The sequence below is a fragment of the Plecotus auritus genome (genome assembly GCF_963455305.1).
Source record: "Plecotus auritus genome assembly, chromosome: 10".
NCBI classification, from domain to species: Eukaryota; Metazoa; Chordata; class Mammalia; order Chiroptera; family Vespertilionidae; genus Plecotus; species Plecotus auritus.
Window position 1 is genome coordinate 35,751,518 of NC_137785.1, and position 17,530 is coordinate 35,769,047.

General features: G+C 47.8%; 1 protein-coding gene across 1 annotated transcript; it reads right to left on the reverse strand.

The window, feature by feature from the left end:
- Positions 1-318: 318 nt before the first annotated feature.
- Positions 319-17,195, reverse strand: ECH1 (enoyl-CoA hydratase 1). The gene is made up of 10 exons (XM_080644326.1): positions 17,067-17,195; positions 16,446-16,653; positions 16,208-16,296; positions 2,799-2,923; positions 2,669-2,717; positions 2,412-2,476; positions 1,418-1,488; positions 1,258-1,329; positions 834-984; positions 319-656 (listed from the first exon to the last, which is right to left on the reverse strand). Exons 1-10 carry the CDS (start codon positions 17,116-17,118, stop codon positions 552-554), a joined length of 987 nt encoding a protein of 328 aa, XP_080500452.1. The 5' UTR covers positions 17,119-17,195; the 3' UTR covers positions 319-551.
- Between the last annotated feature and the right edge of the window lie 335 nt (positions 17,196-17,530).

Sequence of the window (17,530 nt, forward strand, 5' to 3'; positions counted from 1 at the left end):
TAGGCTGGATGAGAAAACCTAAAACTTAAAGAAATGAGGCAGTTGGCTAGATAGCAATGGAACCCTTGCCAGACTTCAGTACCAGATCCCATTAAGCAGTGAGAGGGGGTCAGGCGGGGTGAACACTGCCCTCAAGCTGCACCCCTGCTTGCTCCATCCATGTCAGACTTTCTTTGGCCCTGCCCTGTCCACTGCCAGCTCTGCATGGTCATCACCTGCCTGGCTCCCATTCCCATTGGCCAAAGCTCTCTTCCCAACCTTCAGCACACTGCCAACTGTGGTCTATGGATCACCATGTGCATCTTATCTCCTTCCCACCTCTCCCATCTCCAATAAGGACACGAGGTTCTTGACTTTGCTTTATTGTTCGAAGGGTGAAGGTATGGCCCTGGACATGAAGAAACCAGTGTCATAGAGTTATAAACTGGGAGACTGGGTGAGAAGGCAGCAAGGTGACCATCTTTACTAATTCTCCCTCTGGAGATGAGGAAACACATGCATAAGGTTGGTCAAAACCAGACCCCAGGCCAGGGCCTAGGACATGGGGGCTCTCAGAGCTTGGAGAAGGTGACACTCTTCAGTTCCTTCTTCTCCATGGCTGCCTGGACAGACTTAATGATGTCCTGGGTTTGCAGCATGCTCATGTTCCAGGATGTCTAGATAGAGAGGGCAGAGAATAATGGAAGGATAGGGCAAGACTGGAGTTGGACCAATGAAAAACAGGGACATAGCAGCACACCAATCAGAGGAAAAGGCCTGCAGAGGCCGCTGAACTCTGATTGGTTGCTCTGGGATCAGAGACGGGTTGTGATTGGTCAGATGGAGAGCCTTACCATGTAATTGAGGCCCTCAGCCACTGAATGGTCGCGGGAGTAGAGCAGGTTGATTTTGGTGCCCTGAACCGCCACGGGGCTCTTGCTGGAAATCTCCGCTGCCAGGTTGAAGGCGGCATCCAGCATGACCTCCTTGTCTGGGAATATTCGGCTGCAAATGAAGGGCATCTGGAATCGGGGATCTGAGAAGGGTTCTCTACCTTCCCTCCCATATTAGAAGTGGCCAATCACAGTAGAAAGTAGAAGACACCACCCCTCCTCCCATGAAATGGATCAATCAGGGCACAACACTCCAGAATAAAGAACTGACCACTCAGAGAGAGGAAGCCCCGTGGAATCTAAGAATAAGAATTCACAGGGACCCAGAGAGCCCCACCCAGGCCTGGCTGGCCCTGAGCTCTTCACCAGCACCGGCGCAGCCTACCTGACCAGCCCATTGCTCAGGGCCTCGTCAGCCATCATCTTGCGAGCGGTGAAGGCCAGCTCGTTGACCAGGCTACAGGAGGGCAGGGTTATCAGGGGCCAGCCGTCATCCCAGGTCCAGAGATGCCCTTCGGTCCCTTCCCCCAGGTTTCCCTACCCACCTCTGATTCCCGACGACTCTGGGCAGACGCTGCAGCGTTCCCACATCAGCAGCCAAACCCACATCCACCTCCTGCGGGTAGCAATCCCGTCAGTTCTTGGTCTCTGCCCGATACTGGCCAGTGAAATTCGTCTCACTCCACCCCTCACTCAAATGCTCCTCCCCTCAATACTCCATTTCATTTCTTTCCCAAAGGAGATTCCTTCAGGCCAGAGTCCACCTTCCAATTCCTCGGCCATCTCAATTCTTTCGGGTCTGCCACGTCTCTCTCCAGAGTGAAGTGCTTCTTAACCGTGCTTGGTTCACCCCCTTAGTGCATCAATGGGCTCCATCCTGCCTCCCACACTCTGAGGCACTGACTCCATAATGCAGTGTCCCCAGCCTGCCCCGTCCCCATTCTTTACTCACTCCTGACCTCACCTGGACTGCATGTCCTACCCTTTAATTCCTCCATGACCAAGCCTTACTTCTTTTTTTTTTTTTTAATATATTTTATTGATTTTTTTACAGAGAGGAAGGAAGAGGGATAGAGAGTTAGAAACATCGATGAGAGAGAAACATCTATCAGCTGCCTCCCGCACACCTCCCACTGGGGATGTGCCCGCAACCAAGTTACGTGCCCTTGACCGGAATCGAACCCGGGACCCCTCAGTCCGCAGGCTGACGCTCTATCCACTGAGCCAAACCGGTTTTGGCCAAGCCTTACTTCTTAAGAGTCATTTCTTTTTTTTTTTTTCTTTTTTTTTTTTTTAATAAATCTTTATTGTTCAGATTATTACAGGTGTTCCTCTTTTTTGCCCCCATAGCTCCCCTCCACCTTCTTAAGAGTCATTTCTGATGAACTCTTCCATGAAGCCGTCTGGACTTGTTCCAGGCCCTCCCTCCTCATTCCCACCTCCTTAGCCTGCACTGTCACTGCTCTGCCCTGACTCTGCCACTCTTTGCCCAGCATTAAGCAGGACTCAAAGAAGCAGAAGGTCGGGAGGATGACTCACCTTCACCTGAAAGAAAGCATCCTGGGCACAGTACCGGATGTCACAGGCGGTGATGAGGTCCACACCTGGGAGGTATAAGCCCTGGGCACTAAACAACCATAAGGACAAACCCTCCGCCCAGGCCCAGGGGGTTGCAGTTTGGTACCAAATCCAACTAGCAACAGATCTGAGGCTGGAGGCCATTGGCTGAGGCAAAAGGGCAGCAGCCAATAGGCACACAGCCAGAATGAGTTCCTGGATGGGGGTTGTAGACTCACCTCCGCCAATGCAGCCCCCGTGGATGGCTGCAATCACCGGTTTGGGGCACTGGAAGAAAACGAGAGGGGCGGGGTCAGGGCTGGCCCAGGAGAGATGGACAGAAGGCGTGCCTTCCCAGCCCCCAGTCACCTTCTCGATGACGCTGAAGGTCTCTTGGTATCTGGAGATGAGGTTACGCAGGTACCAGCTTATGCGAGCCACATCCTCTCCTTGAGGCTGAAGGATGTCTGAAGCCATGTCCACGAGGTCGATACCTAGTGGGAGGTGTAAGGAGGCTCATGTAGCCTCCCACTGCCCCAGCTAGAGGTGAGAACCTGTCCTAGGCTCAGCCTATTTGAACCCTCAAACCACCGCAGTGGAGAAAGAAACTCACATAGGGCTCAGCAAGGGATGGTGAAATAAAAGTTAACCTTTACTACTCACTTTTTCCTCACAACAACCCTAGGAGGTGGGTCCTCTTACTATCTCCATTTTATGGGATAAACTGAGGCACGGGGAATTTAAGTCACTTGCCCAAGGTCATGCTTTTCACCATATGCCAGATAGCCTGACAGTCAGGTTTTGGTTTGAGCAATCGAGTCAATGCTGCTAGTGGTTCCTGAGATGCAGCAATTCTGGGGGCTCCAACTGCAAGACAAGCCCAAACATGACCTTTGCTCCACTTGTCAGTCTCCATGACCCCTACACTCTGGCTACCATCCTGCCCCCTCTTCATGCTTCCACCCCTGCCCCCACAGTCTACTCCCCATACACAGCCAAAGGGAACATGTAGACACTTCAGGGTCCTCTCTTCTTCCTTCCCAACCCACTTACTTAGAATAAAATGCAAGGTCTTTGCCAATACCTTACCAGCTCAGCACAAAAATCATTCCCAACCTATTCCTTTGGGTACACACATCTCCAACAGTTGTTCCAACAACACAACACATTCCCTCTCAGGGCCTTTGGGCCTCCTGTTCCCTCTGCGTAAAAGTCCTTCCCCCTGTTCTGATCCCAAGACAGATTCCATCTCTGTGCAGGAAACAGCTCAGAAGTCATCTCCTCAGAAAGGCCTGCTCTGGCTACCCTGGCTAAATAGCAGCCGTCACCTTCCATCTCCTTCCTCTGCCTGGCTCCGGCACTGCTGTCGCATAATGTTGTGCTTATCTCACTTAGTGCCCATCTCCCATCTAGGATGAGAGCGCCAGGAGCTGGGGAATTTTTGTCTTTGTCCACCTCTGTATCCCAGTGGCTAAACAAAGCCTAGTATACAGTAGGAGCTCAATAAGTGAACAATACAGACAATTCCTGTCCTCATGGAGCTGCCCTTCTATGGGAAAGACAAACACATACGAAAATACATGTTGTCAGATGATGATAAATGTTAAAACTAAAGAAGGACAATGGAACGGAAAGTGAGTGAGTGTGCAGTGAGGACTACTGCAGTATTGTATTGGGTGTCAGGGACCCACTCACTGAAAAAGTGACATTTGAGTAAAGATATGGAGAAGAGGCCCTACCTAGTTTGGCTGAGTGGATAGAGCGTCAGCCTGCGGACTACAGGGTCCCGGGTTTGATGCCGGTCAATGGCACATGCCTGGGTTGCGGGCTTGATCCCCAGTAGGGGGTGTGCAGGAGGCAGCCAATCGATGATTCTCTCTCATCATTGATGTTTTATCTCTCTCTACCTCCCTCTTCCCCTCTGAAATCAATAAAAATTTATTAAATAATTTTTAAAAAAGATGTGGAGAAGAGACAGGGAACTACAGGGACATCCGGGATAAGAGTTCCAAATGTCAGGAACAGCCAGTGGTAGGAATGCCCCTGGTCTGTGTGAGGACCATGGAGGAGGCCAGGGTAGCTGAAGTGGAACGAGCAAGAAGGAAAGTGGGAAGAGTCAAGGTCAGAGAGGTGAACGGGCCAGCAGTGTGGGGCCTCCTGAGCCAAGAGGCGGACTTTGGCTTTTACTCTGAGATAGAGCTATGGGACAGTTCTAAACAGAATCATCCTTCACTTGTTTACTCCTCAGCTTAATCATGCTCATCCTGCTGTCTGTCCTCTAACAATTTGGTTAACAAACCTGAAAAATCATTTCCACATACATCCACACCCCACTCTCAGACTTTGTTGCCTCCACAGCTTGTTTAAATGAGATGGGAGGAGTGTTGGCTCAGGGTAGAGATGAATTTGTGCAAGTTAGTATGCTTAAGATGGGATCCCCTGGCCCCAGCTGATTTGGCTCAATGGATAGAGCGTTGGCCTGTGGACTGAAGGGTTCCAGGTTTGATTCCCATCAAAGGCACAAGCCCAGATTGTGGACTCGATCCCAAATAGGGGCAGGGTGTGCAGGAAGCACCAAATCAATGATTCTCTCTCATCATTGATGTTTTGATCTCTCCCTCTCTTAAATCAATAAAAATATATTTAAATAAATAAATAAATAGATGGGACCCCCAGTGTCCTTGTCCAGGTCACTTCATCCTCTGGGCCTTGGGTTTCTTCTCTGTAAAATGAGGGTAAAGCCCTCCTGAGAGCTGATAAGGCTGCAAGACTTCAAGGAGATGAAGCTTTAAGCAGTGCCTGGCGTTTAGGGCATCACACGTTGGTATTACAGACTCCATTTCAGCAGGGGCCAGAACCACCTGGATCGGTCTGAGCGCTTCTTCCACTCCCTGTCTGAGAAGTCTGAGTGACTCACGGGAGCCACGCTTACTCCCAGACAGGCCCAGCTTGGCACCTTGTGGTCCCTGCCTCCACTGGTTTTTCTGGTTTACCTGTACTAGCTGGACCTGTAGACACTGGCTTTTACAACCCCATGAAGTAAGGGCCCCTGACCAGAATACAAGGTGTTCCCCTCCACAGTAAGAACCACTCCCTGCAGTGAAGTCCGCCATCACATTCTCCTGAGAATCTTGAAATGTTCCAGGTATCATTCATAATCATAATGAAGTTATTCATAATCACAAATAACAGCTACATCAAAAAAGTTTTCCATGTATTGGTGTTTTATGCATCTGCACTCACTGAATCCTCACAGACACCTGAGCTGGGTGCTGTTACCTCCATTCTCTTCAGAGGAGGAAACTGCAACACAGAGCTGAAGGGGGTGTGCAGGAGGCGCCCGTGGGAGTGGCTGGCTCTGGGAACCAGCACGCCAGGTACCTGGGTTACAGTCACTTAGTGGTTTATCGGCAAGGGGACTCGGCAGCCGGGCAGCTCCAGGTCAGAAATCCTGGCTCTGCCACTTAGCACCTGTGAGAACTGGGCATTTCCTCCTTCCTTTGGGCTGGAGTTTCAGCATATAGACTAGTAAAATGGGGATGAGAACTGAACCTGTCTCCTGGGGTTGTGGGAGAATTAACATGTGTGAAATGCGATGACACCTCACACCTCACAAATGCTACATTAAGTATGGGCTATTTCTTTTCTTTTTGTTAATCCTCACTTGAGGATATTTTTTCCATTCCTTTTTAGAAAGAGTGGAAAAGAGGGAGGAAGGCAGGGAGGGGGGAGAGGGAGGAGGAGAGAGAGAGAGAAGCATTGATGTGAGAGATACTGATTGGTTGCCTCCTACACGTACCTGGGGCACTCTGACTTAGGTATGTGCCCATGATAGGGAATCAAACCTGTAACCTTTTGGTGCATGAGCCGCCGCTTTAACCACTGAACAACATCGGCCAGGGATTCACGGTCTTCTAAGAGATGCTCGCATATTATTCCAACATGGTGGAGAGTAAAGGTGGGCTGGTCCCTCTTCATTGAGGGGAAACCTGGAGAACTAGGTGCTGTGAGTGCTGAGGAGTGAGATGACTTTCTGAATACAAGCTTCATTCTGATTAAGAACTTTTTTTTTTAATCCTCACTCAAGTATATGCTTTTTTATTTTTATTTATTTATTTATTTTAAAATATATTTTTATTGACTTTAGAGAGAGAGGAAAGGATAGGGAGGGAGGGAGGGAGGGAGGGAGGGAGGGAGGGAGGGAGGGAGGGAGGGAGGGAGAGGGAGACAGAGAGAGAGAGAGACAGAGAGAGAGAGAAACATCAACTGGTTGCCTCCAGCACATGCCCCACCAGCCAGGGACTGATCAAGAACTTAGAAATGTCTCCACCTCTGATAATGACCGTATTCTTGTTTTATGTTCTGAAAAATTTGCTCTGGGGTTGGGAGGCACAGTGGGATGTGCATCTGAAATGACTACGGCTCGGTATCGTATCCAGGGGCCTGAGGAGTGGGGCTACAGATGGGCACAGCACTGCTGCTTAGGGCAACCCCAGCTCAGCAGTGCTGCCTCCAGCTCCATAGGCCGCTTCAATGTCTCCCTGCAGGCCATGCTGCTGCTGGGCCAGGGACCAGGAGCTAAGGGGTTGTAACTGCAGCCCAACCTCTGCTCCTCAGCGGAGCCCACAAGCAAGTCAGAAATCTTTATGTGATGCCTCACTTCATCTCACAGATTACAACTATGTGCTCTGGTTGGACAAGATACAAACAGCTACTGGACAGCACAGGGAAGATTCTAAAGAGAGCTGTCACTTAAAAAAAGGTTCTGGCACTGAGGGAGTTACCAGTTTTTAGAGCTTTTAGCCCAAGGCTAAACTGAAGTTGTGCTTGTAGAACCAGAAGACAGAGTCAGGGTGATCCCAGCTGCAAGGGGGTAAATTCCACAAATGAAAGGAGACAGCCAGAGAGGGGAGCTCCAAATTCTGTGTATAAACTTTACCCAAATTTATTGCTGATCTATGAACCACGCATGCAGCCCAAAAGATTTAAAAGCTGATTCCAACTAAGCTGATAAAACAGGAATCTCAACACTCTTTGGAGTTCTATAGTAGGATCCAAAGTTCCCACAACATCTTCCAATATCCCAATATCCAGGATACAATCCAAAGTTACTCCAAATACAAAGAAAAATAAATATGAGACCTATTTTTTTCAAAAGAAAAGATAAAAAACAGAGATTGACCTAAAGGTGACCCAGATGTTGAAATAAGGAGACAAAGATTTTAAAGCAGCCATTACAACTATGCTCAATGGCACAAAGAAAGATATACTCATGATAAATAAAAAGACATGAAAGTTCAGCAGAGAAATGGAAAATCTATAAAGAACCAGATGGAAATTTGAAAACTCTAAACTACATTATCAGAAATTGTAAAACTAACTGGATGGGCTTAGCATAATAGAGATGACAAAGGAATCAGTGGATCTGGTCCATGGGAATTACCACTTCAGGAACAGACCTGAGGGACAATCAAAAGATCCAAGAGACATGGAACTAGGAATCAGTTCATGTGTGTTGGGTAATTACATGAAAGCATGTTATTATTATAACACACTTTACTGACAAAAAAAAAAAAAAGATTCTCAGAGGTTAAGGACCTTAAGTCATGTTCTGTCATGTTCAGTTGAACTAATTTCTGAATTTGAATATTTTATTTTATTTTTTTTATTGATTTCAGAGAGGGGAAGAGAGAAACATCAGTGATGAAAGAGAATCACCAATCGGTTGCCTCCTACTTGCCCCCATACTGGGAATCGAGCCCACAACTCAGGCATGTGCCTGATCTAGAATTGAACAATGACCTCCTGGTTCATGGGTCAATGCTCAATCACTGAGCAATACCAGCTGGGCTGAATTTGAATGTTTTTTTTTTTTAAAATATATTTTATTGATATTTTACAGAGAGGAAGGGAGAGGGATAGAGAGCTAGAAACATTAATGAGAGAGAAACATCGATCAGCTGCCTCCTGCACACCTCCCACTGGGGATGTGCCCGCAACCAAGGTACATGCCCTTGACCGGAATTGAACCCGGGACCCTTCAGTCCGCAGGCCGACGCTCTATCCACTGAGCCAAATCGGTTTCGGCATGAATGTTTTAAATTAAAATGATAAAAGGGGAAGTTAGAAGCTGCTGACAACCCTAATTAACAAGCATTGCTCATATTGAAACATATTTTTCTCCCTACCTTACCCGAGGATATTTTCCCATTGATTTTTAGAGAGTGGATGGGGGTGGGGAGTGGAGAGGGAGGGAGAGAGTATGACAAGAATAGTAATTGATCATATAAGTTCTTTTAAATCTGATTTGCTGGAATTTCATAAGGAATCTCCAGACTGACCTTTAGCCCCTTAGGGCTAGAAGCCAAGCCACATAGTTGCCACCAGCATTTGCTTGCAATACCTATTGATTTGGGTGAATTCCTCAGGTTCTCAAGGTTCTTTACAATGTCTTGAGAGGTTCTTTCCTTGTTGTCTCCCAGGAAAGCAACCTTTGTTCCTTATCTGGAAAAACTAATGTGAACCATGGAAGTAGGGTACCAGACCATTTTCCAAGGGGCTTTTATCAGCTTCCAAAGTCAATAATAATTCCTTAAAACTTTCTGGTGACATCTGAGTTGGTGCAGGGTCTATGTAAAAAATTACATTCCAGGAGGAGGATCCAAGATGGCGGCATAGGTAAACACCTAAACTGCTGCCTCGCACAACAATTTCAAAACTACAACTAAAAGACAAAACATCTACCACCCAGAACCACGGGAAAGCTGGCTGAGTGGAAGTTCTACAACTAGAAAAAAAGAGCAAACAGCATTGAGGGGTGCACAAGCGCGGAAAAGCTGAGGTACGGAGACACGCGAATCGGGAGTACTGCTGTTTTCAACCAGAAGGGAGATAAGCTCCCGATTACTCCTAACTCCAGTTTCTGGAGACTCGGGGGACCCAAACTCCTACGGGGAGAAGCTGGACTGTCTGCTGTGGGGTCGGAAAGTGAGGGAGGCTTGCTTGCAGGGCTGCGCACAGGAATAATTGTTTACTGTGCTGGGGCGCAGGACGCGGGGACACGGTCGGAGACACAGAGCCACAGAGCCGGCTTACTGGCAGCCATTGCTGTTTGCCACGCCCGAGCCTAGTGACACCCTGAGACCCCGCCCCGCACAACCTACAAACCCACCCAAGCGCCAAGCAGCGGCTTTAGCATATGAATGGTCTGCCCTATTGCAGCTTAACCTAGCAAACTTGCAGCCTGGGTCAGACAGCTCCAAAACCTCCAAACCCCAAGCAAAGAGGAGAAAACTGTAGTTCTCGCTGTAGCGCCTGCTGGGTGGCCTCAGACAGTAGCTGACCTGCACCCCATTGGAGATCCAGAAGCCAGTGTACCTAGTGGTCAGAGTGAGACACCAGATTTCAGCTCCTCACATCCATAAGTGACACATTCAAGAGGCAGACTCAGTGAGCACCAAAGCCCCACTGAAACAAGTCCTGCACCATAAGCGTGTCTCCAGCGCAGCAGTTCTTCCATTATAGACACAGCGGGTCCTCACAGCCAATTGGCCTGGAGGTCAATTCCTCCCAGTGTACCAACATCAATCAAGGCTTAACTACACCAAGACTTTGCACTCAGCCCACAAAGGGGTGTATTAAGAGCGTCCACCTCAGGTGATTGGGGAGGTGACCCTATAGGTCACCTACCACACAAAGCCACTCCATCAACACAAGGAAGCAGCAAAATGCAGAGACCAAGAAACATGTCACGAATGAGAGAAATGGAAGAAAGCAAACTACTGGATGACATAGAGTTCAGAACCACATTTATAAGGTTACTCAAGAATCTTCTAAAAACCGCTGAGGAACTTAGTGAGACCTTTAAGGATCTTAATGAGAATACCAAAAAAATGGAAAAGGACCAGTCAGAAATTAAGCATACACTGTCCGAAATAAAGAATATACAGAAACTCAACTGTAGATCAACGTACCCCAAGAATCAAACCAAAGATCTGAAATATGAGGAAACAAAAAACACCCAACCAGAAAAAAAAAAAAAGAAAAAATCCAAAAATATGAAGATAGTGTAAGGAGCCTCTGGGACAACTTTAAGCGTACCAACATCCGAATTTTGGGGGTGCCAGAAGAAGAGAGAGAGCAAAATATTGAAAACCTATTAGAAGAAATAATGACAGAAAACTTTCCCTACCTGGTGAAAGAAATAGACTTACAAGTTCAGGAAGCACACAGAACCCCATACAAGAGGAATCCAAAGAGGACCACACCAAGACACATCATAATTAAAATGCCAAGGGCAAAAGACAAAGAGAGAATCTTGAAAGCAGCAAGAGAAAAACAGGTAGTTACCTACAAGGGAGCACCCATACGACTGTCAGCTGATTTCTGGGCAGAAACTATGCAAGCCAGAAGGGAGTGGCAAGAAATATTCAAAGTGATGAACAGCAAGAACCTACAACCAAGATTACTCTACCCAGCAATCCTATCATTCAGAGTTGAAGGTCAGATAAAGAGCTTCACAGATAAGAAAAAGCTAAAGGAGTTCATCACCACCAAACCAGGATTACATGAAATACTGAAGGATGTTCTTTAAGAAGAGGAAGAAGAAGAAAAAGGTAAAGATAAAAATTATGAACAACAAAGTGACATCAAATACATACCTACCAACAAGTGAATCTAAAAATCAAGTGAATAAAAAATCTGAAGAACAGAATGGACTGGTGAATATAATAGAATCAGGGACATAGAAAGGGAGTGGACTGACAATTCTCAGGGGGGAAGGGGTGTGAGGGGTGCGGGAAGAGATTGGACAAAAAGCTTACACCTATGGATGAAGACAGTGGCGGGGGGTAAGGGCATGGGGTGGGGTGGGGAATCAGGTGGAGGGAAGCTATGGGGGAAAAAAAGAGGAACACCTGTAATAATCTGAACAATAAAGATTTATTAAAAAAAAAAATTACATTCCAGCCCTAGCCGGTTTGGCTCAGTGGATAGAGCATCGGCCTGTGGACTGAAGGGTCCCGGGTTCAATTCCGGTCAATGGATATGCCCAGGTTGTGGGCTCAATCCCCAGTAGGGTGTGTGCAGGAGGCAGCTAATCAATGATTCTCTCTCATCATTGATGCTTCTATCTCTCTCTCCCTCTCCCTTCCTCTCTGAAATAAGTAAAAAAAATATATTTAAAAAAATGACAATCCAGTCAAAGTCTTAGTAATAAGCCAATTTCCAATTGTGTCTTGTTATAAAAAGAACATATTGCTCTAGCCAGTTTTGCTCAGTGAATAGAGTGTTGGCTCACGGACTAAAGGCTCACAGGATTTATTCTAGTCAATGGCACGTACCTCAGTTGCAGGCTCAATCTCTGGCCCCTGGTCGGGGCATGTGCAGGAAGAAACCAATTGATGTGCCTCTCTCACATCAATGTCTTTCTCTCTCTTCTCTCCTCTCGCTCTCCCCCTCCCACCTTTCCCTCCACTCTCTCTAAAATAAAAAAATCAATGGAGCCCGGCTATGTGGCTCAATGGTTGAGTGTCAACCCAGGAACCAAGAGGTTGCTGGTTCACTTTCTAGTCAGGGCACATGCCCAGGTTGTGGGTTCGATCCCCAGTGGGGGCCGTGCAGGAAGCAGCCAATCAATTACTTCCTCTCTCATCAATGTTTCTATCTCCATATCCTTCTCCCTTCCCCTCTCTAAAAAGCAATAAAAAAATATTTTTAAAAAATCAATGGCCTAGCCCAGTGGTCGGCAAACTCATTAGTCAACAGAGCCAAATATCAACAGTACAACGATTGAAATTTCTCTTGAGAGCCAAATTTTTTAAACTTAAACTTCTTCTAACACCACTTCTTCAAAATAGATTCAGCCAGGCCGTGGTATTTTGTGAAAGAGCCACATTCAAGGGGCCAAAGAGCTGCATGTGGCTCACGAGCCGCAGTTTGCCAACCACGGGCCTAGCCGGTTCGGCTCAATGGAGAGAGCATTGGACTGCAGACCAAAGGGTTGCAGATTCAATTCTAATCAAGGGTACGTACCTTGGTTGCAAGCTTCCCTGGCAGGGCCCTGGTTGAGGTGCATGCAGGAGGCAACCAATCAAGGTGTTTCTCTCAATCTATATTTCTCTGTCTTTCCCTCTATCTTCCGCTTTCTCTAAAGATCAATAAAAAAAAAAAAAATCAATGGAAAAAATAACCTGGGTGAGAATAAACAAAAGCATTTTTTAATCTAATTGTTCACCTTTGGACTGGATCCTGAATTTTTCCTTTTCTTTTTTAAAAAAATATATATTTTTTTATTGATTTCAGAGAGGAAGGGAGAGGCAGAGAGAGACAGAAACATCAATGATGAGAGAATCACTAATCAGCTGCTCCTGCACACCCCACACTGGAGACCGAGCCCACAACTTGGGCATGTGCCCTGACCGGGAATTGAACTGTGACCTCTTGGCTCATAGGTCAATGCTCAACCACTGAGCCATGCCAGCCGGGCCTGAATTTTTCTTCTTCTTCTTCTTCTTCTTTTTTTTTAAGTAAGCTGGTTTAAAAAATCATTGGGATGACATCATTTCTTTGCTCCAAATCTTCCAAAGGCTTCTCACCTACCTCTATGGAATTTATTGAATTTTCACCCCTTCCCAAACACACATATCCCATTTCCTATTCCTCTTCCCTCTGGACCACTATTATCCAGCTACACTAGCTGGAAGACCCAGAAGAAGCTGCGCACACTCCTGCCTCCGGGATTTTGTACTTGCTGTTCCCTCCACCAGTTCCATTCCCCCCCGCCTCACGCCCCCCGCATCTGTACCAGGGCTTTTTCACTCCATCTGGGACTAGCCTTGGCTCAGATGACAGTTCTCAACCAGCCTCTCCTTGTTTACAAGCACAACCCTCACCCCAACACTCTTTCCCCTTCACTGTTTTATTGTTCCCCACTGCATCCATCACCTCCAGCAGGGACAATGCTGGAGCCAGGCCCTCCCTCCCATGCCCCTGTCGGAGGCCTCACCAGGCTGCATGGTGGGGCACCTGCTCCCTGTGGTAGTCCAGCTGCGCTAGCGAGCAGGGCCGGTACTTGACCACCCAGAGGCTCCTGGCAGGTGGAGTTCCCAGGTTGGATGCTTCCTGAATTTTTCTAATAAAAGTGTTTGACTGCAGCCCTCTGATAGTGAGGTAACCAAGATGGCGGCATAGATAAATGCCAGTAATTGCTGCCTTCCACAACCACATCAAAATTACAACTAAAATACAAACAACCATCATTCTGAACCACCTGATATCTGGATGAATGAAGTCCTACAACTAGAGAAGTAACAAAGGAAGCACATCAAGACTGGTAGGAAGGGCAGAGGCACGGAATAGGCTGGTCCAACACTCACATGTGGCATGTTTTTTTTTTGTGTTTTTTTTTTAAATATATTTTATTTATATTTTACAGAGAGGAAGGGAGAGGGATAGAGAGCTAGAAACATCGATGAGAGAGAAACATCGATCAGCTGCCTCCTGCACACCCCCTACTGGGGATGTGCCCACAACCAAGGTACATGCCCTTGACCGGAATCGAACCCGGGTCCTTTCAGTCCTTAGGCCGACGCTCTATCCACTGAGCCAAACCGGTTTCGGCACATGTGGCACGTTTTTAATCGAAAGATATCTCCAAGGCTTCCCGTGAGAAGAAGGTGGTCCCAGCCCCACACCAGTCCCAGCCCAGGGTTTCAGAGCTGGGGAGAGAAGCCCCTGTAACTTCGGGCTGTAAAAAACTGCAGAGATTGTGGCTGAGTAACACAGAGGCTGCTGGAATCCCAGGTGTTCCTCTTAAAAGGCCCGCACATGAAGTTTACATGGCCCACTTCTTCTGAGCTCCAGCGCTGGGCGGAGGCTTTGGGAAATCCAGGGACATATGGGGAGGATGTTCTGGCATCAGGGCAGGAAATCAGGGGTGGCTTTCTCTCGGACAGGTGTGCTCACAGGGGTCGTTGTTCCTGTGCTGGGACCTCCCCCACCTCAAAGCTAATTGACAGCCATATCTGAGTTTCCATCAGTGTGGCCCACACTGTTCACTCTACCCTGGTGATTTCCTGACATCTGGCCCAACCAAAGCTGTTTACGGAGGCTTTTCCATATAAAAATGGCCTGTCTTGGTTCAGGCTTTAGACTGGTGTCATCATGCCCAAAACCTATCAATAAAAGGTCCAAGACCTGGCACAAGCACCAGCCTGCCTTGCTTCACAGCTGGGCCTCTCCTAGGTACTTCCAAGCCCAACACAAGTAGCAGCCATCTGCAGATCTCTGTAGCTTCTGCTGGGTGGCCCCAGGCAGTGGTGACTTTGCACCTCCTGAGAGGCCCAGAGCCAGTGCACCTGGTGTACAGCTTCAGACCATAGCAGATTACAACCCTACACATCCACAAGTGACACACTCAAGGGGCAGACTCAGTGAGCACCAAAGCCCCACTGAAGCAAGTCCTGCTCCACAGGGGTGTCTCCTGCACAGCAGCTCTTCCACTGTAGTTGCAGCTGGTCCTCACAGCCACTTAGCCTGGAGGTCAATTCCTCCCAGAGACACCAATAACAATCAAGGCTCAACTACAGGACTGTGCCCACAGCCCCACAGGGACACACCTATAGTGCCCAGCTCAGGTGACTGGGGAGGCTGAGCCACTGGGCCCTACGGGACATCTACCACACAAGGCTATTTACCAATTCCAGCAGACATAGCAGCTCTACCGAGTACACAGCAACAAACACAGGGAAGCAGCCAAAATGTGGAGACAGCCCTAACCGGTTTGGCTCAGTGGATAGAGCATCGGCCTGCGGACTCGAGAGTCCCAGGTTCGATTCTGGTCAAGGGCATGTACCTTGGTTGCGGGCACATCCCCAGTAGGGGGTGTGCAGGAGGCAGCTAATCAATGTTTCTCTCTCATCAATGTTTCTAACTCTCTATCCCTCTCCCTTCCTCTCTGTAAAAAATCAATAAAATATATTTTTAAAAAATGTGGAGACAAAGCAACGTCACGAATGAAAGAACAGAAGGAATCTCCAGAAAAAAAACAAAAAACTAAATGAAATGGAAGCAAGCAAACTACTAGATACAGAGTTCAAAACAATGGTTATAGTCCTAGCCAGCTGCCCTATATTCCTCAAGATTAGAAATGATCAAAAAAAAGGGGGTGGGGGATCATAACCACATAGAAACTTCATTTCGAAGTTTCTTAAGACCTTTTCTCCTTTCTTTACTTTTGATTCAAACTGGCCTCATCTAGCACCCTGACTCACCTGCCTTCTTCTCCCTTGCAGGACCACTCCCTTAATCATTAAGCCCTCAGGGCAATGAGGTTCTGATCTGCACCAAATAATCCTATGAAAAAGCTTCAGGTCTACTGATAACAGAGACAGTTTCTGTCAAACTAGAGATAACATCTAGACTTCAGTTGTGTTTCAGCTCTAGGCCCAGAAAAGCAGCCAACCCACACCATGGCTGACATCAGGACCAGATACACTGATCAACTACCCCCTACTCTATCATCTACCAATCAGTAGAGACCATGACCCTGACCGAAACCTTAACTCCCTGAGTCATCATGATTAATGATTTTTCCCCTGTATGACCCATTCCCTGGAAGCCATCCAGGAGTCAGGTCTTTAACTATTAGCTAACCTGTCTCTGGGTGTAAATAAACCTTTACTTTCTTTGCTGCATTTAAAAAAAAAAAAAAAAAAAAAAAAGCATTTATCTATACCTAGGGGTAGGGGAGGCAGGTGGGGATGGAGAACATCTCATACCTGCAGTGAACATTTTTCCTGCACCAGAGATCACCACAGCCCGACAGTCAGCATCTTGCGCTATCTTGTTGAAGCACTCCACCATCTCGCTGTGGAGGGGCAAGGAGTGAGGAAGGGCTGTGTCTGGGGTGGGAATCCCCTACCTTCATGTCCAACTGTCTCCCATACCCCACCCCTAGCCAATCCCTCAGCCTCTGCCTCCTCTTGCAGGCAGGCCTCCAGGATCTGTAGGCCAGACCTCCAGAAGGCCTTGTTCATGGCATTCCTTTTCTCCGGCCGATTTAGTTGTACATGCAGAATGTGTCTCTGGGCAGCTGTCACACGAAGGGACTCATAGTTGTGGTGTGGGGCTTCACTGGGGGCTGCTCTGGAGGCCTCATCTTGTGCAGAGGAGCTCATGGGGCGAAGGCTAAGGTTGAGACCCAGGTGGGTGGGGGCTGTCAGTCCTGAGGAGACAAAGGAAGGAAGAGCCTTTGATGACCCCATATTGGGGACACAGCACCTTCAAGAGCAGAGGGCACACATCTCAGTGACACTAGACTGGGGAACACGGGACCCTTAGAGACCTCAGTGTAGGTAGATACAGTTTTAAGATTAGGGGTGCAATTATCAGCGATCTCAATCTGAGAACCACTTCAGACCCTCGGTTGTGGAACTGACCCCAGGTTAGGGACAGTGCGCCCTCAGCGACCCGACTGTAAGACACAGGCCTATAGAACTGGGGAATCCTTGGATGGGACGCTCGGATCCCTGAGTTAAAGGAACCGGACCCTGCTTGGCCTGGGACAACCTCCCCGTCACATGACTTCTAGGACAGCATGACAGCGATCGGACCCCCAGCGGTCAAGAGGTGACTCACGCCACAGCGGCAGGTCGCGGAATCTGCGTGAAGCCGCCATCGCCGCCGCCATTGCTACTGAGTAGCTGAGTAACGCCGTAAGAGGAAACTAAAGGGGCGGAAACAAAGGCAGCCATGTTGAGGGAGGGCATCAGTTGCAGCCGGAAGGCGGAGACGCCCCGCCTCCCGCCATCTTTACTAAGGGCAACAGGAAATAGCCGGCTCTTCAGGAGAAGGGCCCCTTTGACCCAGTAAGAATCTGGCCTAATGGACATTCCTGCATAAAGTTCATCACAACGCTGTTTTATAATGTTGTTAAAACTGGAGACAGCTGAAATGTCGAAGGACATAATGGCAGAATAACTGCAGTCCTGATCATTAACTAATGCCATGTTAACTAAAAAGAAAACTCATGGGTAGAGTTTACCCATGTCAAAATCGGGCCAACTTTAAGCTCTGACTATATATTTTTAAAACTCCCACAC

What these genes read in the sequence shown, in the direction of transcription:
- ECH1 (XM_080644326.1), bottom strand. Translation starts at nt 17,118, where the DNA reads ATGGCGGCGGCGATGGCGGCTTCACGCAGATTCCGCGACCTGCCGCTG. An exon ending in AGGAAAAATGTTCACTGCAG is followed by an intron (nt 2,924 to 16,207) that starts GTATGAGATGTT and finishes ACCTCCCACTAG; the next exon opens with GTATCGACCTCGTGGACATG. An exon ending in AGAGTCGTCGGGAATCAGAG is followed by an intron (nt 1,330 to 1,417) that starts GTGGGTAGGGAA and finishes GCCCTCCTGTAG; the next exon opens with CCTGGTCAACGAGCTGGCCT.